Raw genomic sequence first — 26,303 nt, 5'->3', positions numbered from 1 at the left:
CTCATTTCAGCTCTCACCCTTTATTGTTAATCTCTAAAGAGCATTATGATTACCAGCATCTCCTCTGCTGCATAGGGTTTAATACATGGATTATAAGTTGATTAATTTGTCCCTCGTCGAATTCCCATGATTGCTTCCCTTGTAGTTACCGAAGTGTATTTGTCTAGAGAGATGGTCATAATAATTCTTCTTAAACATGGATTATACTTCACAATATGCCCGACTCGAAGGATTTGTGTCCCTCTTTCCTCTTTTCTTCTTAATTTTCGCAACCCAATTCATTGTCTCTTAGCTTTTAATATGAGGTGGTGTTCAGTTATTTTATGTTTGTTAAACTGAATATTTTGCACTTTGATTTGTGAAACCATAAACCTCACTCAAATCAAGTCGAAATCGTCCAAACAGAAGTCAGATATTACTAGTACCTTGGTTTGATTTCCATTTTGTACTAAAAAAATTAGCCCGTTATTTGTTCAACTTGAAATTTCTTTTTAAAAAAAAACATCTCCGACCAAACTACTAAAGGTGAGCATTATAATTTTGACAGAGAACCCCTGTCAACTGAAAAATTAAAGAGACGACAAAGGAGAAGCAGACGATACAGGGAAATTAGAAAGGCTAAAGCATAGTGTGCTCGCAATACTCTTTGGATTTTAGCAATAAAGAGGGAGAGTTGAAATGAGGTTTTAATTCATTATAGGGTCTTTTCAAGCGAGGTAGACTTTGGGTCGGGCTGTGATTTTTTTTTTTAGGTGAACCGGGTTAAAATAAAGGGGATGGGTTAATTTAACTAGTGCAACGACATGGCACTCTATCCAAAATAAGGATATACTTGCTCCATAGTATAACGGTAGGTGTCTAAATAGCCAGATAGTATAACGAATGTTATATTTAAACTATTTTCGATAGTACAGAGTATATTTGACCATTTTCCCATTTTTTCTTTCTTCTATAAACCTCTTTTTTTCTTTTTGTTTTTCTTTTTTCCAATCCGATATCTACATTGTGACTCAATTAATCCGGAAGTCCCACATTTGGGTATAAAGCACTCCCTAACAAAAGCGAGTGCTCAAGCCCGAGACCTCTGATTAAGAATGATGGAGTACTTATCATTCCATTACAACCCATTCGAGTGTTTGCTCGTCGTTTAGGCCCGTGAGTGAGATTTCTTCTCATTGGTTGTGAAGTTTTATTTTACATGCTCTGAGTGGGCAACAAGCTGGCTAGTGGGCGTAAAGTAGAAAAAGAAGGCTCAATATAGGCTAAGGCGTGTACTTGGAGTAGAGAGAGCACACTCAATAACGGGCTCAATAGCTGAATAGCAAAACATTTTCATTGGCATTTGGCAATGGAGTAGAACTCAACAGACTAATGCAATGTGCCTTTAGCATAAAGAATGGACTCAACACGCTGAAGAGCGAGCTTAGAACAGATATTTTCCAACAGTATGAATGCTATGGCTCGTCTCCAACACATTTTCAGTAGGGGATTCAAGATTATCATAGTCGCATTATAATAGCATGTCTGTTTTTATTTGATCATTTGAGACTCTGCTGCGGTATATTAAGATTTTTTGGATAAACTTCTCAACTTCAACATGTATATTGTCGGTTTTCTCTTCTCTTTTAGTAGAACATGACAACCAGACAAGTACAATTCACATGGCAATCAACTTTTATCTTGATACCATCGGGACACTTCAAAATCCTAAATGACAATAATTGGCTCTTTTTCACGTGACTAAAAAGATGAGGACATAACAGTAAACAGTTAGCGACAATCCAGAAACGACGAATAGAGTCACATTAAAATAAACCTATAACTTACAATTTAGGAGTAATTTACCTAACCTACTGAATATAAGTTCTGAATCATGCTACTTGAGCTTGGCTTCATCTTTCGACAGCTAAGGAAATCATTGAAGCTCAAAGGATTCTTTATCAGGAGGCCGAACTAGCTAACCTTTGTCTTTTTTCTTTTTCTGTTTACTACCTTTACCCATTTAGTTGGACTATTTTCTGCACATCAATATTTGCATTGTTGATCAGCTTTCATCACAAGAGGTTGAGGAATTTATAATGCAGGAAAGAAGCAATAAGCATTGGGCAAAACCAAATAAAGCCCATTATAAACTTAACCTTTTTTTATGCAGTAATAAAGACGTTTAATAAGCGTGTAGACTTCTGATGCATGAGTGCTGTGGGCTGAAATTAATAAACCTTATTGAGTTAAGAGCATTATACATGGAACAGATAGAACACTGCATACTAAACCTCGAGAGAGAGGAACGCCTCACGCTGGAACGGGTTCAGTAGCCTTCTTCAGCCATTCCGCTTCAGATTGATTCAAGTAAGGAGCAAGGATATCCGAGCATTTAGAGTGGTAGTCATTCAACCATTGGATTTCTTCGGGCGCCAGAAGGCTCACATCAATCAATTTTTTCTGATATGGTGCCTAGACCCGGGGGGAAAAGAGCAAATTAGTACCATCATCACACAAACATTTCAAATTATTTAGGCAACAGCTGAGTTATCATGTAGCATTTTCTGCATGAAAGACAACTAGTGGAGAACAAAAAATAACTATCTTCTTCTTCTTGGACCATCAAAGTACAGAATAGCAAGGTATACAACTACATAGACATATACAACAATATAATGCTGATACACTTACCCAAGTTATATGCTCAAATGTCAAGTAACCCTTGTCGCCAAAGTTGAACTTAGTATTGCCCTCCTTGACAATAAGCACATTCTCCAATCTAATACCAAATTTTCCATCCTCGTAATAACCAGGTTCTGGAAAATATTATCGCACCGTTAAGAGTTTCAAATGTTGAAGCCAGAAAATCATGACTAAGAGTTAAAAAGGAGAAGACAATTAGGTTATCTATGAACTTGGCAAAATAACATATTTTGCATGGATTTCAAAACACAAATAGTTTCAAGGAAAAATTCATAAATGGTTGGTGCTAATTTCAGCTCCCAAAAAATAATAAGCAACTTGCTGGATAACCATTGAATGCAATTTTGCACATACAAAAGCCTATTCATTCGCCTCGCTTTTTGCAGTCTTGCTCAAACAGCATGATATGATTACCGATGACATCCATCTCCTCCATTACAATAATTTCCAGTAAGAAAAGCAGCTTGGAATTGATTATGACAGGGGACATCTAACAGCTACATGCATTAAATATAATTCAAGAGGAGCAGAAATATAAAGCAATCAGAAAATATATAAAGCACAACTTTATTTTCAGTTTTGTCAAGTCTAAATGAAATCAGACTGACCATCTGTGACAGTCATTGAAACTTGCAGTGGCACATTTTGAGCTGATGGTCTGAAACTAATTTGATGAGGTCCTGATAAAAGTAGAAGAAAGTGAGTAAAACTTGTTACTTTACACTAACACAGTACATCCTCTGGATATTAAAGCACAAGTTACCTTCATGGACATTTAAGTAAGACCCAATACCATGACCAGTACCATGCCTATAGTCGAGCCCATACTTCCATAAAGGAGTTCGAGCAAGAATGTCAAGAGCATACCCTATAAAGAACAGTCAGGCATAAGTAAGAAAAGTGGCCCCATGTGTTCTGCAATTACTTTGAGTACCATAACAGTTAAACAGCATCATACTAGAAAGAGTAATTCCAATATGGTCTGCAGATATGCGTATTTCTACATCCAACCCCCAAAAACATGCATAGACTAAGAAATCATCCTATAGACTCGTACCATTTGTTCCATTGGGAAACCGTGCATCACCCAATGAAATATGTCCTTTGAGAACCTACATAAGTAAAGGAACTTCCAGGGTTAGAGCAATATATGACAAAGCAAAGGAAGAGAAAATTCTCATCCTCGAACTCACAAATTCTGAAGCACTCAATCCATTAGATACAAACATAATGTAGTACGGAAAATCATATAAAGAGAAAGAGAGAGGGAGACATAGCCCAGATATAAAATAGACTTGTTCACATTGTTGCAAGCATCTGCAGGCCGGGTAACACCCAAAAAAAAAAACGAATGAAAAAAAGCCTCTAAAAATGCTTCAACTGGTCTTTCAGAAAATGAATATTGCTCTGTTTTTCTTTTTTTGGGTGGAATGGTAAATCCCTAACCCAGCAGTTCAGCAGTGGTTTTTCCCACTTTACCGCGTCAAACCCACAACCTCATCGTGCTGAAGGGCCTTACCAGTTACCACTAGGCTCTCTCCCTTCGTCTTCTAAAAGTGAATATCGTTTATTCTTCCTTGATAAGACCACAGTTTTGAATCAACATGGGCCTTATTAATCATTTAGAAAAATTTCGAGACTGAAAGCAGATGTAATAATGTTAATTCACTCAAAAGGACTACCGGAAAAAGGAACATATATAAATAATTAAAATAAATTTAATGATTTGTTACTTGGTGCAAGGCTGCAAGCACAGCAAGAAAAGCTCTAGCAATCCCAAGGATGATAGTGATTCCAATGGTTTATCAATCATAGCAAGGGCCTCCCCGAAATCCTTAAGGTGGTGTCCACTAACCAAGTAAGCAAATGTACTTGAATTTTGAAATTTGACTTCCCTTATGCATGGTCACAATGACTCACAACTCCACATGCTTTTTATCACAGTTATAAATTAACAAGGTTTGCATACCGCAGTATAACATGCTTTCTCATGTGGAGTAGGTTTTCCAAAATGAACAGTCCGTGTAATATCAGTTGTTCCATCCAGATACTTCAGCAGCAACAACACCAACACCATCAATTTTAAAGGATCACAAGTTAGCACTAGGAGGCGGTAATAAATAAAATTCTCAAAATATCTGTATCATCACCCGAACCAAACAGTATTTCACAAACCTGTGCTCCTGAATCACATAGGTAAATTTTATCTGGATCAAGTTCAGCACATGTTTCTGCCTCGGGTGAATAATGAATAATGGCTGCATTTGAACCAACAGATGAAATAGTTGGAAAACTCAGCCCTCTAAAATTCTGCAGATATACAAGGACAAGTTTCTCAGAATGTTTAGTAAAAAGAGAAATAATAATGAAACTTCACCAACTTTAAAGATTCCTTAGTTTCAAACTAGATCAGACCCACAAAACATTCTCATCAAGCAATTGGACATTTGCTACCCCATTCATATATTAAGGCTCAGTTATTACATGCTATTTGCACTTTAACAATACCGTCATTGCCCATAGACATTAATTTTTTCACAGGTTTTGTTTCTTATTTTCCGGCACCCTCTTAAGTTCGTTCTATGTTCTTTATCCTCGCCACAACACAAAGGCTATCCTTTTGCGTTTTGCCCCTCTACATTCTAAAGATAGAGAAAACAGGCTACTGCCCCCGTGAATAGAGTTTGAGTTAAAGTTAGCATATCGTCCAGCTCAGAATACAATCAGAATATGGTACTTAAAACAGAAACAAGCACGTTGCTATAAACCAAGGGCCTCAGCTCAAGGACCTAAATGGTGAAAACATCAAATGCAAGATTCATTAGCAAATGGCAAGATGACTAGCTTTATATCAGATTTCACACATGCATAGAGCCAATACCTCTTTAGATGCCCGGAACTCCTCTAGCTTATCGCTTGCAGAAACTTCTGTAAGTCTTTTGGTATCCCTGACATCAGAAAACAATGGTAAAGCAGGAGCTACACAGGGAAAGAGTAAAACAACCCAATTTGATTCATAAGAAGATCCTTATGGAATCATTTGACATATTGGAAATGAGCTGCAGAAGCAACATCGCCCTTCACTAAATCATGCCAAAGCTTCTGCTTTTATTAACCGATAAACTGAATGCATGTCAGAAGCCTTTCAAAGATGGAAAAAAAGATAGAGAAAAGTACCACTTCCTTGAACCACAAAACCAAAAAATTCACTTTCTTGAAACTTCTATATATCCAAGAACTAAGGTGGCTAGCCCAAATAAATTCATTCTCAGAAAACATCTTGAAAATTTATAAAAAAATAATAAAGAAACGCTTTATCTCCAACATATCATCTATATTTAGAAGCGCCACAAGAAGCCAACTCTACCAGAACATTTCTCCGTTAAATAAGTTAAAAGTATATATTGATGAAAGAGAGGCTTAATCTCCTACAGAAACTAACCTCAAAATCAATTATTGAAATATCTAGGTCAGCAAGCACTACAATGCCAACTAAAATAGAATCATTCGAACCTATACATAGACAAACCAGCCAAACCTTGAATTAATAAAGGCAAGTCAAACTTACTTTAATTTGTTCTTGCTCAAACTCTCAGCCTCTGCAAAGTAACCGGACGCCCCATAAATTTCCTGCATCTGTAGTAAACAAAAAGTTGGCTATATCAGTCTTTAACCTCATCTACGATGCTACAGCTTATATGAAAAGAAGTATTGATACCTAACTCCCAGACTTTTGACAAGTCTTTATATAACCAAAAAATTATGAAGTCCTGAATCAAATTGCAAAGTTCCCAATTTGCAAAGAGGCATACTAAGCAGACAAGTGGACCCACGTTGTAGCAAGGGGGCTTAAATATTTACTATATCTATACATTATATAAGAATATAAAAGTACGATACACTGAAAGGCCGAACCAAATGCATTGGCAAAGAACGCCATCGTTTAAGTAAAGGTTATAGGTTCAAATAGCTGAGCCCATGACCTCTCTTTATTCTGGTCATTTAGCTTAGTGCTTCGTCCTTGTGTCGACACTTTCATCCAAAGAATCAACCTTCGCATCTACGAGGGTTTGGTGCTGCTCGGCATTTGTGTCAAATATGGTATGTTCACTAATTATACAAATTTGTTAAGTATAATAAGAACTACTACCATGCCTCGATCCCAAAGTTGAGATCAACTATATAAATTCTCAATATCCATTTCACTCCATTTGGACTTTTTTCATCCCAATACTCAAGGTAATGGGGAGATTGACAAGGATGTCACACGTCGTATTGAAATGGGATGGATGAAATGAAGGCTCGCGTCCGGTGTTCTATGTGATAAGAATGTGCCACCAAGACTTAAGGGTAAATTCTATAGAGTAGTGGTTAGACCAACTATGTTGTATGGGGCTACGTGTTGGCCAGTCAAGAACCCTATGTTCAAAAGATGAAAGTAGCAAAAATGAGGATGTTGAGATGGATGAGTGGGTGTACCAGGAGAGATAAGATTAGGAATGAAGTTAAACTGGGGAGAGGTGATTAGGCAAGACATGGTGCTTCAGCTTACTGAGGATATTACCTTTGATAGGATGGTGTAGAGGTCGACAATTAGGATAGGTTAGTAGGTAGTTGAAAGTTTCTCTTTTTTCTTGCCAGTAGTATTAGTAGCACTCATGAACCTTTATATTCTTAGATATATATTACGTCATGTTGTTTAGGTCGCTTCCGTTATCTTATTTCCGTATTGTTACTGTTTGGAACTACGTTTTCTTCTTCTTCTTTCTTCTTCTCGCCTTTTCTGAGCAAAAGGTCTATTGGAACCAGCCTCTCTACCTTCACTAGGTAAGGATAAGGTATGTGTACACACTACTCTCCCCAGACCCCACCTGTAGAAATATACTAGGTTTATTGTTGTTGTTGTACTCAATCATTTGAGGTTATCTAGCACTAGAGATTTCTACATATTTTCCTGACGCACAAATATCTAAACTTAATGACTCCTTGCAAGCCACTTCATATGTATGTACACCAACATGGCTAAGCCTCTTTCTGCCATCCATTGCTTGCTCTAATGTCGTGCTTCTCTTTTGCTCTTTTGGTTGGTTCATATTAATTTTTAGAACTTTTTAGTGGTTAATTTATTAAATGTTATTTTCTTATTTTGTTGTTTATTTGTTATTTTCTAATCTTGCATTATGTGTTATTGTTTCTAATTTTGTAATCTTGATTTATGTGTTCTTGTTAAATTGTCATTTTATAAATTTATTACAATGGAAAAATGGAAAAGGGTTCAAAATGACCCTAAACTATTGGAAAAGGTTTAAAAATACCCTTCATCCAACTTTTTGGTTCACTTATGCCCTTTGACCGTTAGGTTAATGCTGAATTAAAAATAATTATTATTCTTTTTGTAAAACTTAAAAAAAAAATTACAAAATATTTTCGTTTTTAAAAACTAATGCACCAGTAGTCCACTAATTTAGTAAAGTCTTCTTCTTCTTTTTTCAGCTTTTACAAAAAAACAATTCCGTTTTTTACAAAAAATATTTTTTTTCAGTTTTTTTAAAGCATTTTTTTTGTAAAAACTGGAAAAAAAATTGTAAAAACAGAAAAAAAATGTTTTTAATAAATATTTTCGTTTTTTAAAAACTGAGCCGAGGGAAGTGGGTGAGGATGTGAGGCTTGAATCACAGGTTATCCCAATTAGAGGCAGCTTCAAGTACCTTGGTTCGGTTATCCATGGGGGAGGGGAGATCGATGAAAATGTCGCACACCGTACTGGGGTAGGATGGATGAAGTGGAGGTTAGCATATGGAGTTTTGTGTGACAAGAGAGTGCCAACGATACTCAAAGGTAAGTTCTATAAAGCGGTGGTTAGACCGGCGATGATGTATGGGGCTGAGTGTTGGCCTGTTAAGAACTCACATATCCAAAAGATGAAAGTAGCAGAAATGAGGATGTTGAGGTGGATGTGCGGGCACACTAAGATGGACAAGATTAGAAATGATGATATTCGGGAGAAGGTGCACGTGGCTCCCATTGATGACAAGATGCGGGAAGCGAGGCTCAGATGGTTCGAACATGTACAGAGGAGAAGCCCAAATGCTCCAGTAAGGAGGTGTGAGCGACTGGTTGTGAAGGGCACGAGAAGAGGTAGAGGGCGGCCTAAGAAGTATTAGGGAGAAGTGATCAGGCAGGATATGGCGAGGCTTCAGATTTCCGAGGACATGACACTTGATAGGAAGTTATGGAGGTCGAGTATTACGATTGTAGGCTAGGAGGTAGCTGAGTCTTGCGTTACCTTGTACTGTTGTGAGCCTAGTCGGTAAGGTTTTTGACTGAAATAGCTAAGGGCGTTGCAGTGTCTTACTATTTTCTCTTTTCGGTGCAGGACCTATTTACTAGCCATCATTTTTGTTTTGCATTTTTCCTTCTGCATTTTATGTTCCTATTTTTCCTATGTGGTGAAACTAATATTCTCTCCTTTTTGTTTTTCTTATTATCTTGAGCCGAGGGTCTTCCGGAAACAGCATCTCTACTCCTTTGGGGTAGGGGTAAGGTCCGCGTACATACTACCCTCCCCAGACCTCACTTGTGGGATTTTACTGGGTCGTCGTTGTTGTTGTTGTTGTTGTTTTTTAAAAACTGAAAAAAATATTTTCAACAAAATTTTCGTTGTTGAAAAAAAATATATTTTCATTTTTTTCAGTTTTTTTAATATTTTCAGCTTTTAAAAAACGAAAATATTTTAATAAAACATTTTTTTTCAGTTTTTACAAAAAAATGCTTTAAAAAAAACTGAAAAAAAAAACTTTTTGTAAAAACTAAATTGTTTTTTGTAAAAACTGGAAAAAAAAAATAAGAAGACTTTACTAAATTAGTGGACTATTGGTGCATTAGTTTAAAAAAATGAAAATATTTTGCAAAATATTTTTTTTAAGTTTTACAAAAAGAATAATAATTATTTTTAATTTAGTATTGACCTAACGGTCAAAGGGCATAAATGAACCAAAAAAGTGGATGGAGAGGTATTTTTAGCCCAATAGGTGGATGAAGGGCATTTTTGAACCTTTTCCAATAGATTAGGGGCATTTTGAACCCTTTTCCGATGAAAAAAGGAGAATACAAACATTAAGATGTGAAAGGCCGAAATAGAAATAGTATAAAAATTGCAATTTAAGAAATTATTCGGAGTAGAATATGCTGCCTATTTTTTTCCTTTTTCCCCAAACAGTAGTACAAAAAGTTTTTCCTAAAACCGTTGGGGCAAAATGATACCAGATAAAGAAAAAAAGGCAGGGTCAACGCGATGAAGTTTGGTGTTGTTCCTCAGTGACGTCCTCTCAACTCCCACTAAAGGAAGATCCTAGTTGTTTGTCTTGGGCCGCCAAACCCACTCGCCTAAATCCTAGGTCCACCACTGTAGGTAGATCTAATATCTTATCCAACTGGAGATAGACGGCGTCTCTGCCACCATATGGAGATTGATGATGATAAGAATGACAACCTATCCACATGTAGTAGTAACATAATCTCATATAATTTGGGGGACGATGTCAAGTGCAATAGGCAGTATTTAACCAAAATGTTATTTTACCTCAGAGAAGCTTTTCAGTAAATTGTCAATGCAGCACACGACGAAGAAAACACGAAAGGTTCTAAGAAGCTATCACTTACCTGCTTATCCAGCCAGGCGAGATACTGCACGACAGCTGCCCCATCCCGAATGTGGGCCTTCTTCAATCCTTCCATCTCAACAGGATTCTAGAAATATAATCCAGTCATTTAGAATCAACAATAAGATTTAGAGAAAGAACTAAATCACAAAACACACATTACATTCCCAAAATCCTAGTAAATTTGGCAACTTCTAAGAGACAATACCCAATGATATTGGTGGTCTGTTCCTCCGCACTATAAGACAGATCCAAATTGACATAGAGCCAAAAGAAGACTGAGAAATTAGGGGGTGAGGAGTAGGGCCTTAAAACAGACAGAAATGAAGGAAAATAACATAATTACTCCCAATAAATAGCAAACAAAGGAGAACACTGTAACTCCAAAACCATAAGTGATTTGATTTTGTAATTTTAAAAATCATATTGGAATTCGTTTAGAAATCCTTGCCAGCAAAATACTAAGCTGGTAAGAACGCAGCAAGCTCATATGAAAATCTTTGACACCAATAAATTTGATTACAACAAGAAAAATAGGACCCCTATTGAACTAAGCTTTGGTCATTCATGAATTCCAAGGGGACTGCCTAAATAAATACATTTGAAAAGGAATATTACGTGTAATTACTCACATGGCACAAATAAATTTTTCCCAAAATAGTGATCTTTTACTCATTTGTCTGCATCTCTTATCGGAGGGAAATAAGAGAAAAGAACCAAGTTGATCGTATTGTACTTCAAAAAATAGGAAAACTTCTAAAGTGACTCTAGCTTAACGCGATGTTTTCAGCCAAATTATAACTGGAAATAGAATGCCAATCCAGGAAATCATAGAGGTCTATGATGTGCTCAACTACCATCAAGTGTCCTTAACTCAGCTTCAGTACAAAATGCTGTGGCATATTGAGTGTACAAGATGCAATTTTTGGAAATATAAAATAACCCATTATTTGGCCGCCTTTAACTTAATCTTCGCCTACCTACTTTTAGCTGATATACACTAAACTTGTATTTGGTTGCCCATGCATCAGTCCTAGAGACTCCCTTTCCCTTTCCCTGTTTCTTAATTTTCTTCTCAGTGGAGTACTGATCCACATCCACTTTACCCAACAAGCACTCAATAAAGTCTGTGAAAACACCTATCAGACTTACAATCATCAAAAACTCAGACTAACTTTTTTGGGGGTAAGAACATTCCTGGGTAGTATGAATCACCTTTAGGGCTTTCTCAAGGGCCAAAGGTGACTGCTTTAGGAGGACTTTATCAGCATTCAGTTTTGAGTACAAAGCAAAGCAGCATGCACAAGGGTCAACCCAAATGAGGTCATTCACAAACTCTGCAGCTGGAATGGCACCATTTCCTGTAGCCTTGCGATCATTACTCTCTGTGTTCCTTGAAAATCCGGTTGGAGTTTTGTCAGATGAGGAAGCAGTGAGTTGATCAGACGCAAGCAAGACTGCATCTGAGCTAACTTCACCATAATCCCGTACTAAAATTCCATTTTCCTTCATGTAAGAGTTTGCCTGGGACATTAACATGCTTACTTAAGAGAAGGAAATAAGGAGAATAGTATTGAACATAAATCAAATGGTTATGCGGTGCAGATGCACCTCAGATGACAGCTTTCTTTTATCCACATAGAAGAAGGCCGAGTCTAATGTCACAATAGCGAATGCATGAACAACCGGGCTATATGATACATCTGTGCCGCGGACATTATACAACCAGGCAACCTGCAAAATGAAATCATATTTAAGTAATAAAGAGTATATAAGACCAAATTCACCAAAACAGTAAGATGAATAAAATTGGATTCAGGGGTTACAGATTTACTTCATCAAGTGCCGTTATTATCATAGCACGAGATTTTTCCTTTGCAAGCTTTTCTCTCAATTTTTTCAACTTATCTGCAACAGTGCGACCAGCAAATTCTAATGGATGCACGATCACAGGATTTGTTTCGGCAGGTGGCTGATTTTTCCAAACTTCGTCTACCAAGTTTTTAGTTGTTTGAACCAACTTCTGTTGTTTCTTAGCAAAAGCACGCTCCCACTTCTGTGCAGTATCTACTGATATACACCATGGATCAACACCAATAGCTGCATCCTTTGGTATATTCTAGCATATAGCACATAATCACATATGCTAACTCAAATTGAATATCAAAAACATGCTACTCATCTAACCAGAAATTTAAGCAGAAGATTCAAAGCACACTTCCATTATTTCAGGGGAGACAGAAAAATTGAAGGGAAAATCTGGACAGGGGAACAAAAGTTCTTGAAACATTACAATTAGTCCTGATTGCTAATGGGGTGAAAGAGAGCTTCCAGTAGTTAATGCTTTACGATTTTATTTTGCATTCCTCTAATATGATCAAGGATATACTAGATGTTTTGTTTCTTTTTTCTTATTTTATTTGATAAAGATGTATTAAGTCTTTAGAATTTGCTTTATCCTTTCGTAATTTCATTTAACAACGACAAGACCAACAAGTCAACTGTACTTTTATGCACTAGACCTTGCTTCAATCTCCGCTAAAACTTAGGAGTTAGTATCTTTCTCACCAACACTAAAAGAGGCTAATTATGTGCTAGCTCTACGGCCTTAGTGAAGGCAGTTGCAAGAGACCATGAAGGAGTACTCACATCTGCCATCCAAATAGCAACTGCAGGGTCTTCTCCCATACGCATGAGCTTCCACTGCTCACTAAGCTGCTGAGCTGCCTGCAAGAAGTAGCGTCCATCCGTCCACAGAAGTGCTTCGTTCATTGTTATGAGCGCTAGTCCTATCGCAGTAAACACAATATTTTAAGTAAGTTCTGTCCATCTTATACGATCCGGATACACACTAAGAATAGGCTATTACATCACAATCATGAATAGGATATCGAAGCAAATTGACAACACAAATTTAGCAGAATCATATATAAATTTAACTAAATCAAGTGATCGATCAATTTTTGATTCATAATTTATAAAAAAAAAAGCCGGAGAAAAGAGGACAAACCAGCACTTCCGGTGAATCCAGAGACAAAATCGCGCCTCTTGTCCCGTGCAGATACATATTCGCTCTGTCAAGTCACAAAACAAGGTATAGAAATTAGACCTAGAACACTTGAATTGAAAAAACACAAAACAAAAAAACAGAAACTTTGAAATTGAAATTGTTTGATTGATTGAAAATCATGTGTTTCAATACAGCATGAACTCATAAAGCTAAGTGGAAGGGAAGGAGAAACCTGATGATAATCTTCGGAAGGAACGAGCAAAGCATGGAGAGGAGGAGAGTGAGAAGACATTAAAGACCTCAGAGCAGCGAGAGCGTCTGCCATCGCTTTTTACTGGGGAATCAAGCAGAGAGAGGAGAGTCGGGAGACTTTGATATGTATATGGAGATCAATTGTATTTATTCTCAATCCTGGCATCTTATATTCGTTGTTGGGTGAACCACATAGTACAAGTCGAAAATATCAAACAACCTAAAAGATAAGTATTTCAAAACAACTGCAATTACCCTAAATTCTAATTATGTGAACTCGCTATTGATTTTATCACTCCATTTGTGGCATTTTCTATACAAAGATTTAAAATCTTGAGTTTTTGATAATAGAGATTATATATGAATTATGGTTTATACTGACATAAATATTTAAGAAATAGGCTCTCTCAAACAAATAGGGACTTGATATAATGTAACCATCTTAAGACTCAATCCAATTAATTGATATTGCATATGTAGATATCTTTTTAGAGATTTTTACATGGCTGATCCTTTATTTAATAGTATTATTTTTATTAATAGCATCACTTCTTCTTTATTCCATAAATGGCAGACCTTTTTACAAATTTAGCATATTTCAAAAATGATGTCATGAGAAATTAAGGAATACCATGAGAAATTTAATAGCTAACTTTTCTTTCTCTCATATAGGGTTTTTCTTTTCTTGAGGGGGGGGGGGGAGGGGAGAGCTTTGGCCTTTTTTAATCTATGCAAGATCTTTTCAAATCCCACAGAACATTTTATGCCATTATTTTTGTTATTTGATTTCTCTCTTTCACTCTGCTTTTCTCTTCATATATACATTTTATATTTATATTTCATATAAATTTGTATACATGGCTATAAAAAATGCATATATTCGATGCATTTATTATGTATATTTCGAGGTATAATTTATGTATTTTTTTATGAAATCTAATATACTCTGTGTATATTTGACATAAAATATTTTTCGGACTTCTCCATGTCTATGCAAACATAATAAAATATAATGTATATTTCAAAATAATATATATATATATATATATATATATATATATTTAATAATCAGTATATTATTATTATTTTTATACCTAACATAAATATGTGTTAACTAAGCTGAAGAGAACGTACATACCATTTTTATACCAAGCATAATTAGATAAATAGAATATACCAATATTTGAAGACAAAGTACATAAATTATTTATAACTAAACACAATAAATAAATTGAATATACTATGTATTTTGAAGATAAAATACGTAAAAAATTTATACCTAAATACAATTAAATAAACAAAATATGTCATATATTTAATTGTGTCTAGGCATAAAAATGGTATGTACTTCGTCTTCAAAATACATGGTATATTTTTGTTTATTTAATTTGTTTAGGTATAAAAAGGATATGTACTTTATACTTGATTAAAATTTACTTGATTAGGAAAAATACTTAGGTGTCGAGTTTGGCTGTGAAATGGAAGATATGGGAGGGTATATATATATATTGTACTGTTATAAAATAAAGATTGTAAAGTAAAGACAAGTGTAGAGAGAAACTGTTATATTATTCGAATTCAAACTGATGTACATAATGAACTGAAATTTCTTCTATTTATAGAAAAAAGAAAGCTGCTGTGTAAGCTGCTATTATACCAGATATGGATAATCTTCTACTGAGAGTAATGTTTATCCATAACGGAGTACTGAAAGGATAAGCTTATTATACCCGATATGGATAATCTTCTACCGGGGATAAAGTTTATCCATAACTGGGTACTGAAAGGTTAAGCTTATTATACCCGGTATGGATAATCTTCTACCGGGAGTAATGTTTATCCATAACTAGGTGTAGACACCTGATTTTTGACCCTCCCCGAGAATTTTTACATTTTTAGCTTAAATATGTAATTTAGGTCTAATATAGCTATTTTGACTATTTTTGCTTTATTTCGTTGCAAAAAAAAAAATTACAAAAAATATATATATAAATTTTTAGTTTATGTATTTCTCATAAACTTGAAAAATACAAAAATAGTACCTTATTTTGTACTTTACAAAATTTCGAAAATTACCAAAAAAAAAATATAGTTCTATTAATGTTTTGTAGTCATTTTAAATTTTGAAAAATACAAAAATATTACTTTATATTTTATCTTTATATAAAAACGAAAATTACAAAAAAAATAGTTTTATTAATATTTCGTACATATTTTAATCTTGAAAAATATTAAAAAAGATATAGTTTTGTTTAAATATTAGTCTTATTTTGGTAGCTATTTTTCTTACATAGGATTAGTCGAACAACGTCGTGTTCTTAATCGGGTCCGGACAAAAGAATAATATTTGGGTTCAAACTACCCGTTTTTACCTAATTTCGGACCTAGCCCATAATAATCCGAGTCCACCACACATGAGGGGATACGCGTGGGGAACACGAACGGAATCCCATACACGGGGAACCCTACCACGCGTGGGGGACACAAGTCTCGAACCCCACCACGCGTGGGGCTCATTTTTCTGGGCAAAGCTACACAAATACACGGTTGGAAAATTTTGGAGGGGGGGACTTTGAATTTTTTTGAAGGGAAAGAGTCACTGTTCATCTTTCTTCTTCAAAAAAGAAGAAGAAAACCAAAACAGAAAACCCTACTGTAAAAAAACCTACCAGCCCAACTCCATCACCATCTTGTCCAAACGCCACCACCCAAACACCACGTCCAAACACCTACCCAAAACCAGCCGCGACGCCCCCCCCCCCCCCCCACGTCCGAACGACCATCGCTTTCTTCCTCCATTAAATCCGACGAGCACTGTTACTTCGCCTCCGTCGTCAATTGAAACCAGTCACACCCCTACGACCACCTGCTGAACCAGCAGAATCCGGCGACCATCGTGACCCTTCCACCTCCGTCAACCACCCGCAACCCTACTGTTAAAACCCTCCGTAGTTGCTCCTTCCTCACTAGCTGAACCCGTAAACGACCCCCGCGCCTCAGCTGCAATCAAGCAGCAGCTGCTGTTGCTTTCCTCGTCGACCCACCACCACTGCTTCAGCTGTTCTGTCCAAACACGACAACCAATCAGCCCATGTTATCGCTATTCCTTCACTGTCGTGGTGCAGTCCGTTTGAGGTCGTCTTTGGTTCGTCGAGGTCTGGTACGTCGAGGTTGTTGCTGTCTATTTTTGGCGAGTTCGAGATATTGAAACTCGACGTTGCTGTTAAACGTGAGTATTAATGTTATTTTTGTTGGCTCAGTGTGTTCTTTGCTTTCACGTCTTGTCTCGGTAAATTTGAGTAATAGTAATATATTTGCCATATTTTAAAGTTTATCTCGTCATGTTAGTTTATCACTGATTGTTAGTGTTATGTTCTGTTGTTAATTTTATATTTTTGTTTATCACTAATTGTCAGATGTTTGCCATTTATTGTTAGATTATTAGCTTATATTTCATTAAACTAGATTAAGAGGAAAAAGAATGATAGTTTATAAATAGCGTCAAATTAGTGATTGGTGGCAATATTGTTGTTTGTATGTAATTAGATTAAAGGAACCGGGGGTGCATCTCATGTGACCCGGCTCCAATTTGGAACAAAGTTAAATAGAACTTGTCGTGAACCACTAGTGCGTTACGTATAGCATGGCTTGCAATATATTTTAATAACTTTGAATTAACTCTTTAAATAGATAAAGTAAAAATGTAGTAACTTTAAGTTTACCCTTTTAAAAATAAAAAAAACGAGACGAGCCTCGCCAAATGAAAACACACAGATTGCGGGGCCCTCACAAAAAACGAGACGAGCCTCGCCAAATGAAAACACACTTAGATTCCGAGACGGGCCGATTAGCAAATTTCACGGCCCTACCCAAAATAATAATGCGCTAGTTGCTTTAGGCACGCCTTTAATAATTTAATTTTCTTAAACTCGGGTGCACATTTATGTGACCCAAATCCAAATCTCAACGGAGTCGAAATGTGTCTCTAATCACGGGTACATTGATTGTGACGTGGTTTGAAATGTATTTCCATGACGTTGCAAATTCCTTTTAAAAAATAATGAATGAGACGAGCCTCGACAAACAAAAATGCACAAGCTGCGGGGCCCTCTAAATGTATATATTAAATACTTAGAATTCGAGACAGGCCGTTTAGCGAATTTCACGACCTTTTCCCAACATAACAATACGCTAGTTGCTTTAGACGCGTATTTAATAATGTTATCTTCCTAAACTTGGGTGCACATTTCTGTGACCCAAATCCCAATCTCAACAGAGTCGAAATGTAGCTCTAACCACGGGTACATTGATTGTAACGTGGTTCGAGGTGTGTTTTCCACGATGTTGCAATTCTTGATAAAAATAACATTAAATGATAAAAGCGGTTAAAAGATAAAATTGGCACATAAGTTCATATTTGTATAAAATCAGATAATCAAGCCGAATATAACAGTTGAGCGACCGTGCTAGAACCACGGAACTCGGGAATGCCTAACACCTTCTCCCGGGTTAACAGAATTCCTTATCCGGATTTCTGGTGCGCAGACTGTAATATGGAGTCATTCTTTTCCTCGATTCGGGATTAAAATTGGTGACTTGGGACACCTTAAATCTCCCAAGTGGCGACTCTGAAATAAATAAACCAATCCCGTTTCGATTGTCCTTTAATTGGATAAAACTCCCTTGCACCCTCTCGGGTGCGGAAAAAGGAGGTGTGACACTAGGTACTGAAAGGATAAGCTTATTATACCCGGTATGGATAATCTTCTACCGGGGGTAATATTTATCCATAACTGGGTACTGAAAGGATAAGCTTATTATACCCGGTATGGATAATCTTCTACCGAGGGTTATATTTATCCATAACCGGGTACCGAAGTGATAAGCTTCTTCAGGAAGCTTATTTCCAATAGAGTACTAAATTGATAAACATATTTACGGTGGAGTCCCATATGGATAAGCTTTTTCAGGGAGCTTATTTACAACGGAGTACTAAATGAACATCCATAATATAATATATTTATAACACTCCCCCTTGGATGTTCATTAAAAGATAATGTGCTTCATTAAAACCTTACTAGGAAAAATCACGTGGGAAAAAATTCCAGTGAAGGAAAAAGAGTACACATATTTAGTAAGACGCATTGTCAGGTGCCTTAAAAAACCTTATAAGGAAAACCCCATGGGAAAAAACCTTAGTAAGGGAAAAAGAGTGCATCGCGTATTTTACTCCCCCTGATGAAAACCTTGTTTCAAATATTTGAGTCTCTGCATTCCAATCTTGTATATCATCTTCTCAAAAGTTGAAGTTGGCAAAGATTTAGTGAATAAATCTGCTGGATTATCACTTGAACGGATTTGTTGCACATCAATGTCACCACTTTTCTGAAGATCGTGTGTGTAGAATAATTTTGGTGAAATGTGCTTCGTTCTATCTCCTTTTATACATCCTCCCTTCAATTGGGCTATGCATGCAGCATTGTCTTCGTATAAAATTGTGGGTCTTTTCTCACATTCCAAACCACATTTTTCTCGAATAAAATGAATTATTGATCTCAACCATACGCATTCCCTACTTGCTTCATGAATAGTTATTATCTCAGCGTGATTTGAAGAAGTAGCAACAATAGATTGCTTTGTGGAGCGCCATGATATGATAGTACCTCCATATGTAAATACGTAACCGGTTTGAGATCGAGCTTTATGGGGATCAGATAAATAACCTGCATCTGCATAACCAACAAGGTATGCACTATCTTTGTTAGCATAAAACAAACTCATATCAAGAGTTCCCTTTAAATATCGCAATATATGCTTAATCCCGTTCCAATATCTCCGTGTAGGAGAAGAACTATATCTTGCTAGTAAATTAACAGAAAATGCTATGTCAGGCCTTGTAGCATTAGCAAGATACATTAGTGCACCAATTGCACTGAGATAGGGTACTTCGGGACCAAGGAGTTTCTCGCCCTCTTCTGGAGGTCGGAACAAATCCTTATTCACTTCAAGTGATCGAACAACCATTGGTGTACTCAATGGGTGCGCTTTGTCCATGTAAAATTGTTTTAAGACCCTTTCTGTATAGGAAGATTGATGGATAAAGATCCCGTTTGCTAAATATTCAATTTGCAGACCAAGACAAAGTTTTGTCTTTCCAAGATCTTTCATCTCAAATTCTTTCTTAAGATATTCAATTGCCTTTTGGAGCTCTTCTGGAGTTCCAACAAGATTTATGTCATCAACATAAACAACAAGTATAACAAATTCTGATGCCATTTTCTTTATAAAAATACATGGACAAATAACATCATTTATGTAACCTTCTTTCAGCAAATATTCACTAAGGCGATTATACCACATGCGCCCAGATTGCTTTAAACCGTACAAAGATCTTTGTAATCTGATTGAATACATTTCCTGAGATTTTGCTTCAGGCATTTTAAATCCTTCAGGGATTTTCATATAAATTTCATTATCAAGTGAACCGTACAGATAAGCTGTAACTACATTCATTGGATGTATTTCAAGCTTTTCATGTAGTGCTAAAATGATGAGATATCGAAATGTTATGGCATCCATAACAGGTGAGTATGTTTTATCAAAATTGACTCCAGGTCGTTGTGAGAATCCTTGTGCAACAAGGCGAGCTTTGTATCTTTCAACTTCATTTTTATCATTCATTTTTCGCACAAAACCCCATTTATGACCAACTGTGTTTATACCAGCAGGTGTTTGGACTACTGGTCCAAAGACCTCTCTTTTAGCAAGTGACTTTAATTCCGATTGAATTGCCTCTTGCCATTTTGGCCAATCAGATCTTTGTCGATATTCTTCGACAGATCGAGGTTCAAGATCCTCACTATCTTGCATAATATTAAGTGCAACATTATGCGCAAAAATATTATCCACCGCTATTTCAGATCGATTTAAATTAATCCCATCACCGATCGAACTTATTAAAAGTTCCTCACTCACATGAGCTTCGGATTTATTGATTTCTTCAGGAATCTCAGAACTAATCAGATTTTGGGTCTCTTCAGGAGATCCCTCCATAGTATCGTTTTGATCATTTGTCGATTTTCTTTTTCGAGGATTTCGATTCTTAGACCCCAAAGGCCTACCACGCTTCAGGCATGCTTTAGGTTCACTATCTCTCATGCTAGTAGATAGTCCTACTGGGACATCAATTCGGATAGGCACATTCTCTGCTAGGATATGTGACTTAGTTATCCTTTTCAAATCAGTAAATGCGTCTGGCATTTGATTTGCTATATTCTGTAAATGGATGATCTTCTGGACCTCCTAATTACATATAGGGGTACGGGGATCAAAGTGAGATAATGATGAAATTTTTCACACAATTTCTTTTTTGATTTCCTTTTTCTCTCCCCCTAATTGTGGAAAATTTGTTTCATCAAATCGACAATCTGCAAATCGAGCAGTAAATAAATCTCTTGTCAATGGTTCAAGATAGCGAATAATAGAGGGTGATTCAGACCCAACATATATTCCTATCCTTCTTTGTGGTCCCATCTTACTACGTTGTGGTGGTGCTACTGGCACATATACATCACATCTGAAAATTCGTAGATGGGCAATATTTGGTTCATGACCAAAAACTAATTGTGACGGATAATATTTATTATAATGTGTCGGTCTGAGACGGATAAGTGATGCTGCATGCAAGATAGCATGGCCCCAAGCAGTAGTAGGCAATTTTATTTTCATAAGTAGTGGTCTTGCTATCAATTGCAGGCGTTTAATAAATGACTCATTTTGAGTATGAACATAAGTTATAGGATGTTCAACTTTTATCCCAACGGATAGACAATAATCATCAAAAGCTTGAGATGAGAATTCTCCAGCATTATCAAGGCGAATAGCCATTATAGGATAATCTGGGAATTGTGCCCTTAATCGAATTATTTGGGCTAATAGCTTTGCAAATGCCAGGTTGCGAGATGATAGTAGGCACACATGAGACCATCTTGAAGATGCATCTATTAGGACCATAAAATATCTAAACAATCCACTTGGTGGGTGAATAGGTCCACATATATCCCCATGTATACGCTCTAAAAAGGCAGGGGATTCAATACCAACCTTCATTGGTGATGGTCTAGTGATCATTTTTCCTTGACAACAAGCATCACAAGAAAATTCGTCATTTGTAAGAATCTCCAAGTACTTTAATGGATGCCCACTCGAATTTTCAGTAATTCGTCTCATCATTATTGATCCGGGATGGCACAAACGGCCATGCCAAAGCACAAAAGTATTTGAATCCGTAAACTTCTGGTTTACGATAGAGTGTGCTTCAATTGTACTAATTTTTAAATAGTATAAGCCAGGAGATAAAGTTGGTAACTTTTCTACAATGCATTTCTGGCCAGAATATTCTTTGTAATACAAAGATATTCCCTGTTCATTTTATCTATTGTCTCAACATGATACCCATTTCGGCGAATATCTATAAAACTCAACAAGTTTCTTCGGGACTTGGAGGAGAACAATGCATTATCTATAATAAGTTTTGTTCCCTTAGACAGAAATATTATGGCTCTTCCGGAGCCTTCAATCAAACTTATATTACCAGAAATTGTTGAAACATTTGTTTTTTCCTTATGCAAATAAGAAAAGTATTTCTGATCGTTGAATATGGCATGAGTTGTTCCACTATCAATAACACAAATATCTTCATGGTTTGTCTTTGATCCAAACATAATATGAGGGTTATCCATATTCTTCAAAATAACATAAATAAAATATATTATAGTAAACATCATTATCAAAGCATAACTTTTATTTATGTACAACAATTACATAACCATACTATCTATTACAAACAACAAAAATTAAAATATTTATATTTCTACAGATTCACTACCGATTACATGATTTATTTCTCCTTCTGGGAGTGCAAAGTAATCAGCTACATCCAAATGAATGAAGTCTAAATTATCTTCAGAAATAAAATTTGCTTCAACATTTTTCTCTGTCTTCTTCAGGGAGGCTTGATAAAGCTCAACCAGGTGCTTTGGCGTACGACAGGTACGTGACCAGTGCCCTTTTCCTCCACATCTATAGCATGCATTTTCTGCATTTGGCGCTTGCACCGCTTCATACTTTTGTTCCTTCCTTTTCCACTGCTGGTGTTGAGGAGGCTTCTTTGCTGCATTATTATTACCATGATTAGGATTTCTTCCCCGACCACGGCCATGACCTCGACTAGGGCCACGACCTCTTCCACATTTAGCTTGGTGGAAGTTCGTCTCATTCACTTCAGGGAATGGACAAGAACCAATAGGTCGGCTTTCATGATTTTTCATTAATAGCCCATTATGTTGCTCTGCTATAAGAAGATGTGAGATAAGTTCAGACTACTTTTTAAATCCCATCTCTCGATATTGCTGCTGCAGGAGCATATTCGAGGCATGAAAAGTGGTGAAAGTTTTCTCCAACATATCATGATCAGTAATATTATCACCACATAATTTCAATTGGGAATAATTCTAAACATAGCAGAATTATACTCACTGATAGATTTAAAATCTTGTAGCCTTAGACGAGTCCAATCATAATGTGCCCGTGGAAGAACGACCATCTTCAGGTGGTCATATCTATCTTTCAAATTATTCCACAGTATGACTGGATCTTTAATAGTGAGATATTCCATTTTCAGGCCCTCATCAAGGTGATGGCGTAGGAATATCATTGTTTTGGCACGGTCTTGGTTTGATGCCTGATTTTTATCCTTGATGGTGTCTGCCAGACCCATCGCATCAAGATGAATTTCAGCATCAAGCACCCAAGACATGTAGCTTTTTCCCAATATATCCAGGGCTACAAATTCAAGTTTAGAAAGATTTGACATTATTTAGGAAAAGAAAGTTCTTACCTCTAATACTTTCAAAGTATTTGCTCGAGATGTCAGAGTCTCGTGCTGATAACGTGTTATAAAATAAAGACTGTAAAGTAAAGACAAGTATAGAGAGAAACTGTTATATTATTCGAATTCAAACTGATGTACATAATGAACTGAAATTTCTTCTATTTATAGAAGAAAGGAAGCTGTTGTGTAAGCTGCTACTATACCAGATATGGATAATCTTCTACTGAGAACAATGTTTATCCATAACGGGGTACTGAAAGGATAAGCTTATTATACCCGGTATGGATAATCTTCTACCGGGGGTAATGTTTATCCATAACTGGGTACTGAAAGGATAAGCTTATTATACCCGGTATGGATAATCTTCTACCGGGGGTAATGTTTATCCATAACTGGGTACTGAAAGGATAAGCTTATTATACCCGGTATGGATAATCTTCTACCGAGGGTTATATTTATCCATAACCGGGTACCGAAGTGATAAGCTTCTTCAGGAAGCTTATTTCCAATAGAGTACTAAATAGATAAACATATTTACAGTGAAGTCCCATATGGATAAGCTTCTTCAGGGAGCTTATTTACAACGGAGTACTAAATGAACATCCATAATATAATATATTTATAACATGTACTATTTATTAAGAGGTTGATTTGGAAAAGAATATGGGAGAAATTAAAAAAGATTTATGGGGGGAGGGGAATGATGTGTTTGCAATGAATATGATTAGAAGATGATGGCCAGAGTTACGGAGATAAAGTTGAAGTCCTAATTTTTGTAATTAGTACAGTACCACTATTGAAATATACTTGATAGTGCTAGGATTTTGTATATATTCTTTTAAAACGTGATACTTATGAAAGTTCCCCTTTTTTTACTTTCATTATATTTTAATTCTAATTAATTGCACAGAAATTTCAATAGATTGCATGTTTTTTGAGAAAAAATAAGTTTGATGAGATCCTATTAATTTCCAGATAACACATACCTATATTACAAATATGAGTAACTTGGACGAATGATAGTTGAGGACAAATGGCACTCCTTATCATGCTGATCACGTTAAATAGGAAAGTTGCACGATTTTTTAGATAAGCATGCTACTATGTTAATTAAGCACATGGGGAACATTGTGGAATTCAAGAAGCCTTGGTATTCCACATGTCCCCCACGCTTCATTTTTGGGAAAAGCACATGGGGAACATTTGTGGAATCCAAGAAGTCTTGGAATCCTCTATGTCCCCCACGCTTCATTTTTTGGGAAAGAACACATGTGGAACATTTGTGGAATCCAAGAAGTCTTGGAATTCCCTATGTCCTCCATGCTTCACATGTTGGGAAAAGCGCGTGGGGAACATTTGCGAAATCCAAGATGTCTTGGAAATCCTTATGTTTCCCATGCCACATTTTTGAAAATAATAATAAATATAAAAAATAAAATACATATAAAAACAAAGCATGAAAATTCAAAAGATTTTCGTATGTTTTCATCATTTTCCACAGATTAAAAAAAAATCGTGAAAAAGAGGAGAAAATAACAGTGTAGAGATATAACTACTTATTTTTAGAAAAAAAAATCAATGTCCAAGTAGTGTTGAAACTCTGCCGAAATTTTGAAAAAAAAAGGAATGTTTTATGTTTTTTGTTAAATTGATAGTTTGTTATGAATGAAAAATAATAGTTTGTTTGTTTGTTGTAAAAAAAAATATAGAAAATGGAAAAGGGTCTTCTCAAAAATAGTTTATTTGCCCGAACTACGCGGGTTTGATTCTCACCGCATGTGAGATACGTAGGCAACCCTCATCGGGTCCAACCCCCCCTTTTGCTAAAAAGCCAAAAACGAATAAATAATAAAAAAAACATGTCATAAATAAGTCAGTGATGTCCAACCCACCTTTTGCTAAAATAGCCAAAAACAAATTAAAAAAAAACATGTCAAAATCTCAATTCTGTCATAAAGAGTTTGGGTGATGCTGTTTTGTCATAAATAGCCGAATGTTCCCGAAAGGGACGCCGGAAGGATGACTTTGCATAAACAGCCGCCTTTGGGTCATTTTTTTAAAAAGATTTGGTCCAGTTGACCCACACAGCCTTAAAAATCTTCGTCCCGAGACGTTGAAAGGCCGTGTTTGCAACATTGACTTTTCTAATTTGAAAAACGATAAAAAGAGTTATAAATAAGTCAGGTGATGCTGTTTTGTCATAAATAGCCGAATGTTCCCGAAAGGGATGCCGGAAGGCTGACTTTGCATAAAACAGCCACTTTTTGGGTCATGGTTAGGATTTTTGGTCTAGTTGACCCACACAGCCCTATAAATCTTCGTCCCCGAGGCGCTGAAGCGCCGTGTTTGCAACACTAAGTTTTTATTGTAATTTAAAAAAAAAGAGTCGGCGGTCAGGTGAATACCGTTCAAATTTTGTCATATAAGCCGAGCCAGCTTCGGCCGCGTCTTAAACCGTTCTTGCCGAAATAGCCTTAGAGTATCTTTCAGTTGTCGAAAGGTTATTTTCGTAAAAGAATGGACAAGTTTGTAGAGTGTCAAAATAATCCTCCCCGGCCTGAAATTCATGTGAAATTTGGAGGGGGCCACGCTTGCAAAAAATAACCGTTCGGTTGCATTTGTCAAACGGGGAAAGGAAGCTGGCCGTTTGTTTTTGAGTTTGTAAATCTTTTGATTAGAATATGCGGGTTTTTTTTTCCAAGTTTGTGGGTCATCTTTAAATCCTTGAAACCCAGTTTGTTTTGATTTGAAAAATTGAAAAAATGTTCATTATTGTTTATCTTTTATTGCACGAACTACGCAA

At 36.2% G+C, this 26,303-nt stretch overlaps 1 protein-coding gene across 4 annotated transcripts; it reads right to left on the bottom strand.

Moving 5' to 3' along the window:
• Positions 1-1,715: 1,715 nt before the first annotated feature.
• Positions 1,716-14,068, bottom strand: LOC107798126 (aminopeptidase P1). 4 transcript variants are annotated; one of them, XR_001650833.2, is made up of 18 exons: positions 13,589-14,068; positions 13,357-13,420; positions 12,996-13,135; positions 12,181-12,465; positions 11,958-12,080; positions 11,562-11,870; positions 10,348-10,434; positions 6,254-6,321; positions 5,567-5,633; positions 4,861-4,995; positions 4,655-4,735; positions 3,743-3,797; positions 3,449-3,553; positions 3,294-3,365; positions 2,674-2,798; positions 2,274-2,454; positions 2,139-2,204; positions 1,716-2,018 (listed from the first exon to the last, which is right to left on the bottom strand). XR_001650833.2 is itself a non-coding variant. In XM_075249521.1 (18 exons), exons 1-17 carry the CDS (start codon positions 13,679-13,681, stop codon positions 2,145-2,147), a joined length of 2,025 nt encoding a protein of 674 aa, XP_075105622.1. In that variant the 5' UTR covers positions 13,682-14,068; the 3' UTR covers positions 1,716-2,018; positions 2,139-2,144. The 4 variants fall into 4 exon arrangements, 3 of the variants coding, with proteins under 3 accessions (XP_075105622.1, XP_016476599.2, XP_016476593.2); XM_075249521.1 differs by having other exon boundaries at positions 2,299-2,454; XM_016621113.2 differs by lacking the exon at positions 2,139-2,204.
• Between the last annotated feature and the right edge of the window lie 12,235 nt (positions 14,069-26,303).

This window comes from Nicotiana tabacum, chromosome 3 (assembly GCF_000715075.1).
Source record: "Nicotiana tabacum cultivar K326 chromosome 3, ASM71507v2, whole genome shotgun sequence".
In the NCBI taxonomy this organism is placed as follows: Eukaryota; Viridiplantae; Streptophyta; class Magnoliopsida; order Solanales; family Solanaceae; genus Nicotiana; species Nicotiana tabacum.
This window is presented reverse-complemented; position numbering and strand designations above follow the sequence as displayed.

Excerpts from the sequence above, each read along its gene's own strand:
- LOC107798126 (XM_075249521.1), bottom strand. The coding sequence starts at position 13,681 with ATGGCAGACGCTCTCGCTGCTCTGAGGTCTTTAATGTCTTCTCACTCT. Across the intron at positions 4,996-5,566 it reads AGTTCCGGGCATCTAAAGAG|AATTTTAGAGGGCTGAGTTT; the intron begins GTATTGGCTCTA and ends GTATATCTGCAG. Across the intron at positions 2,799-3,293 it reads TTCAATGACTGTCACAGATG|AACCTGGTTATTACGAGGAT; the intron begins GTCAGTCTGATT and ends AATATTTTCCAG.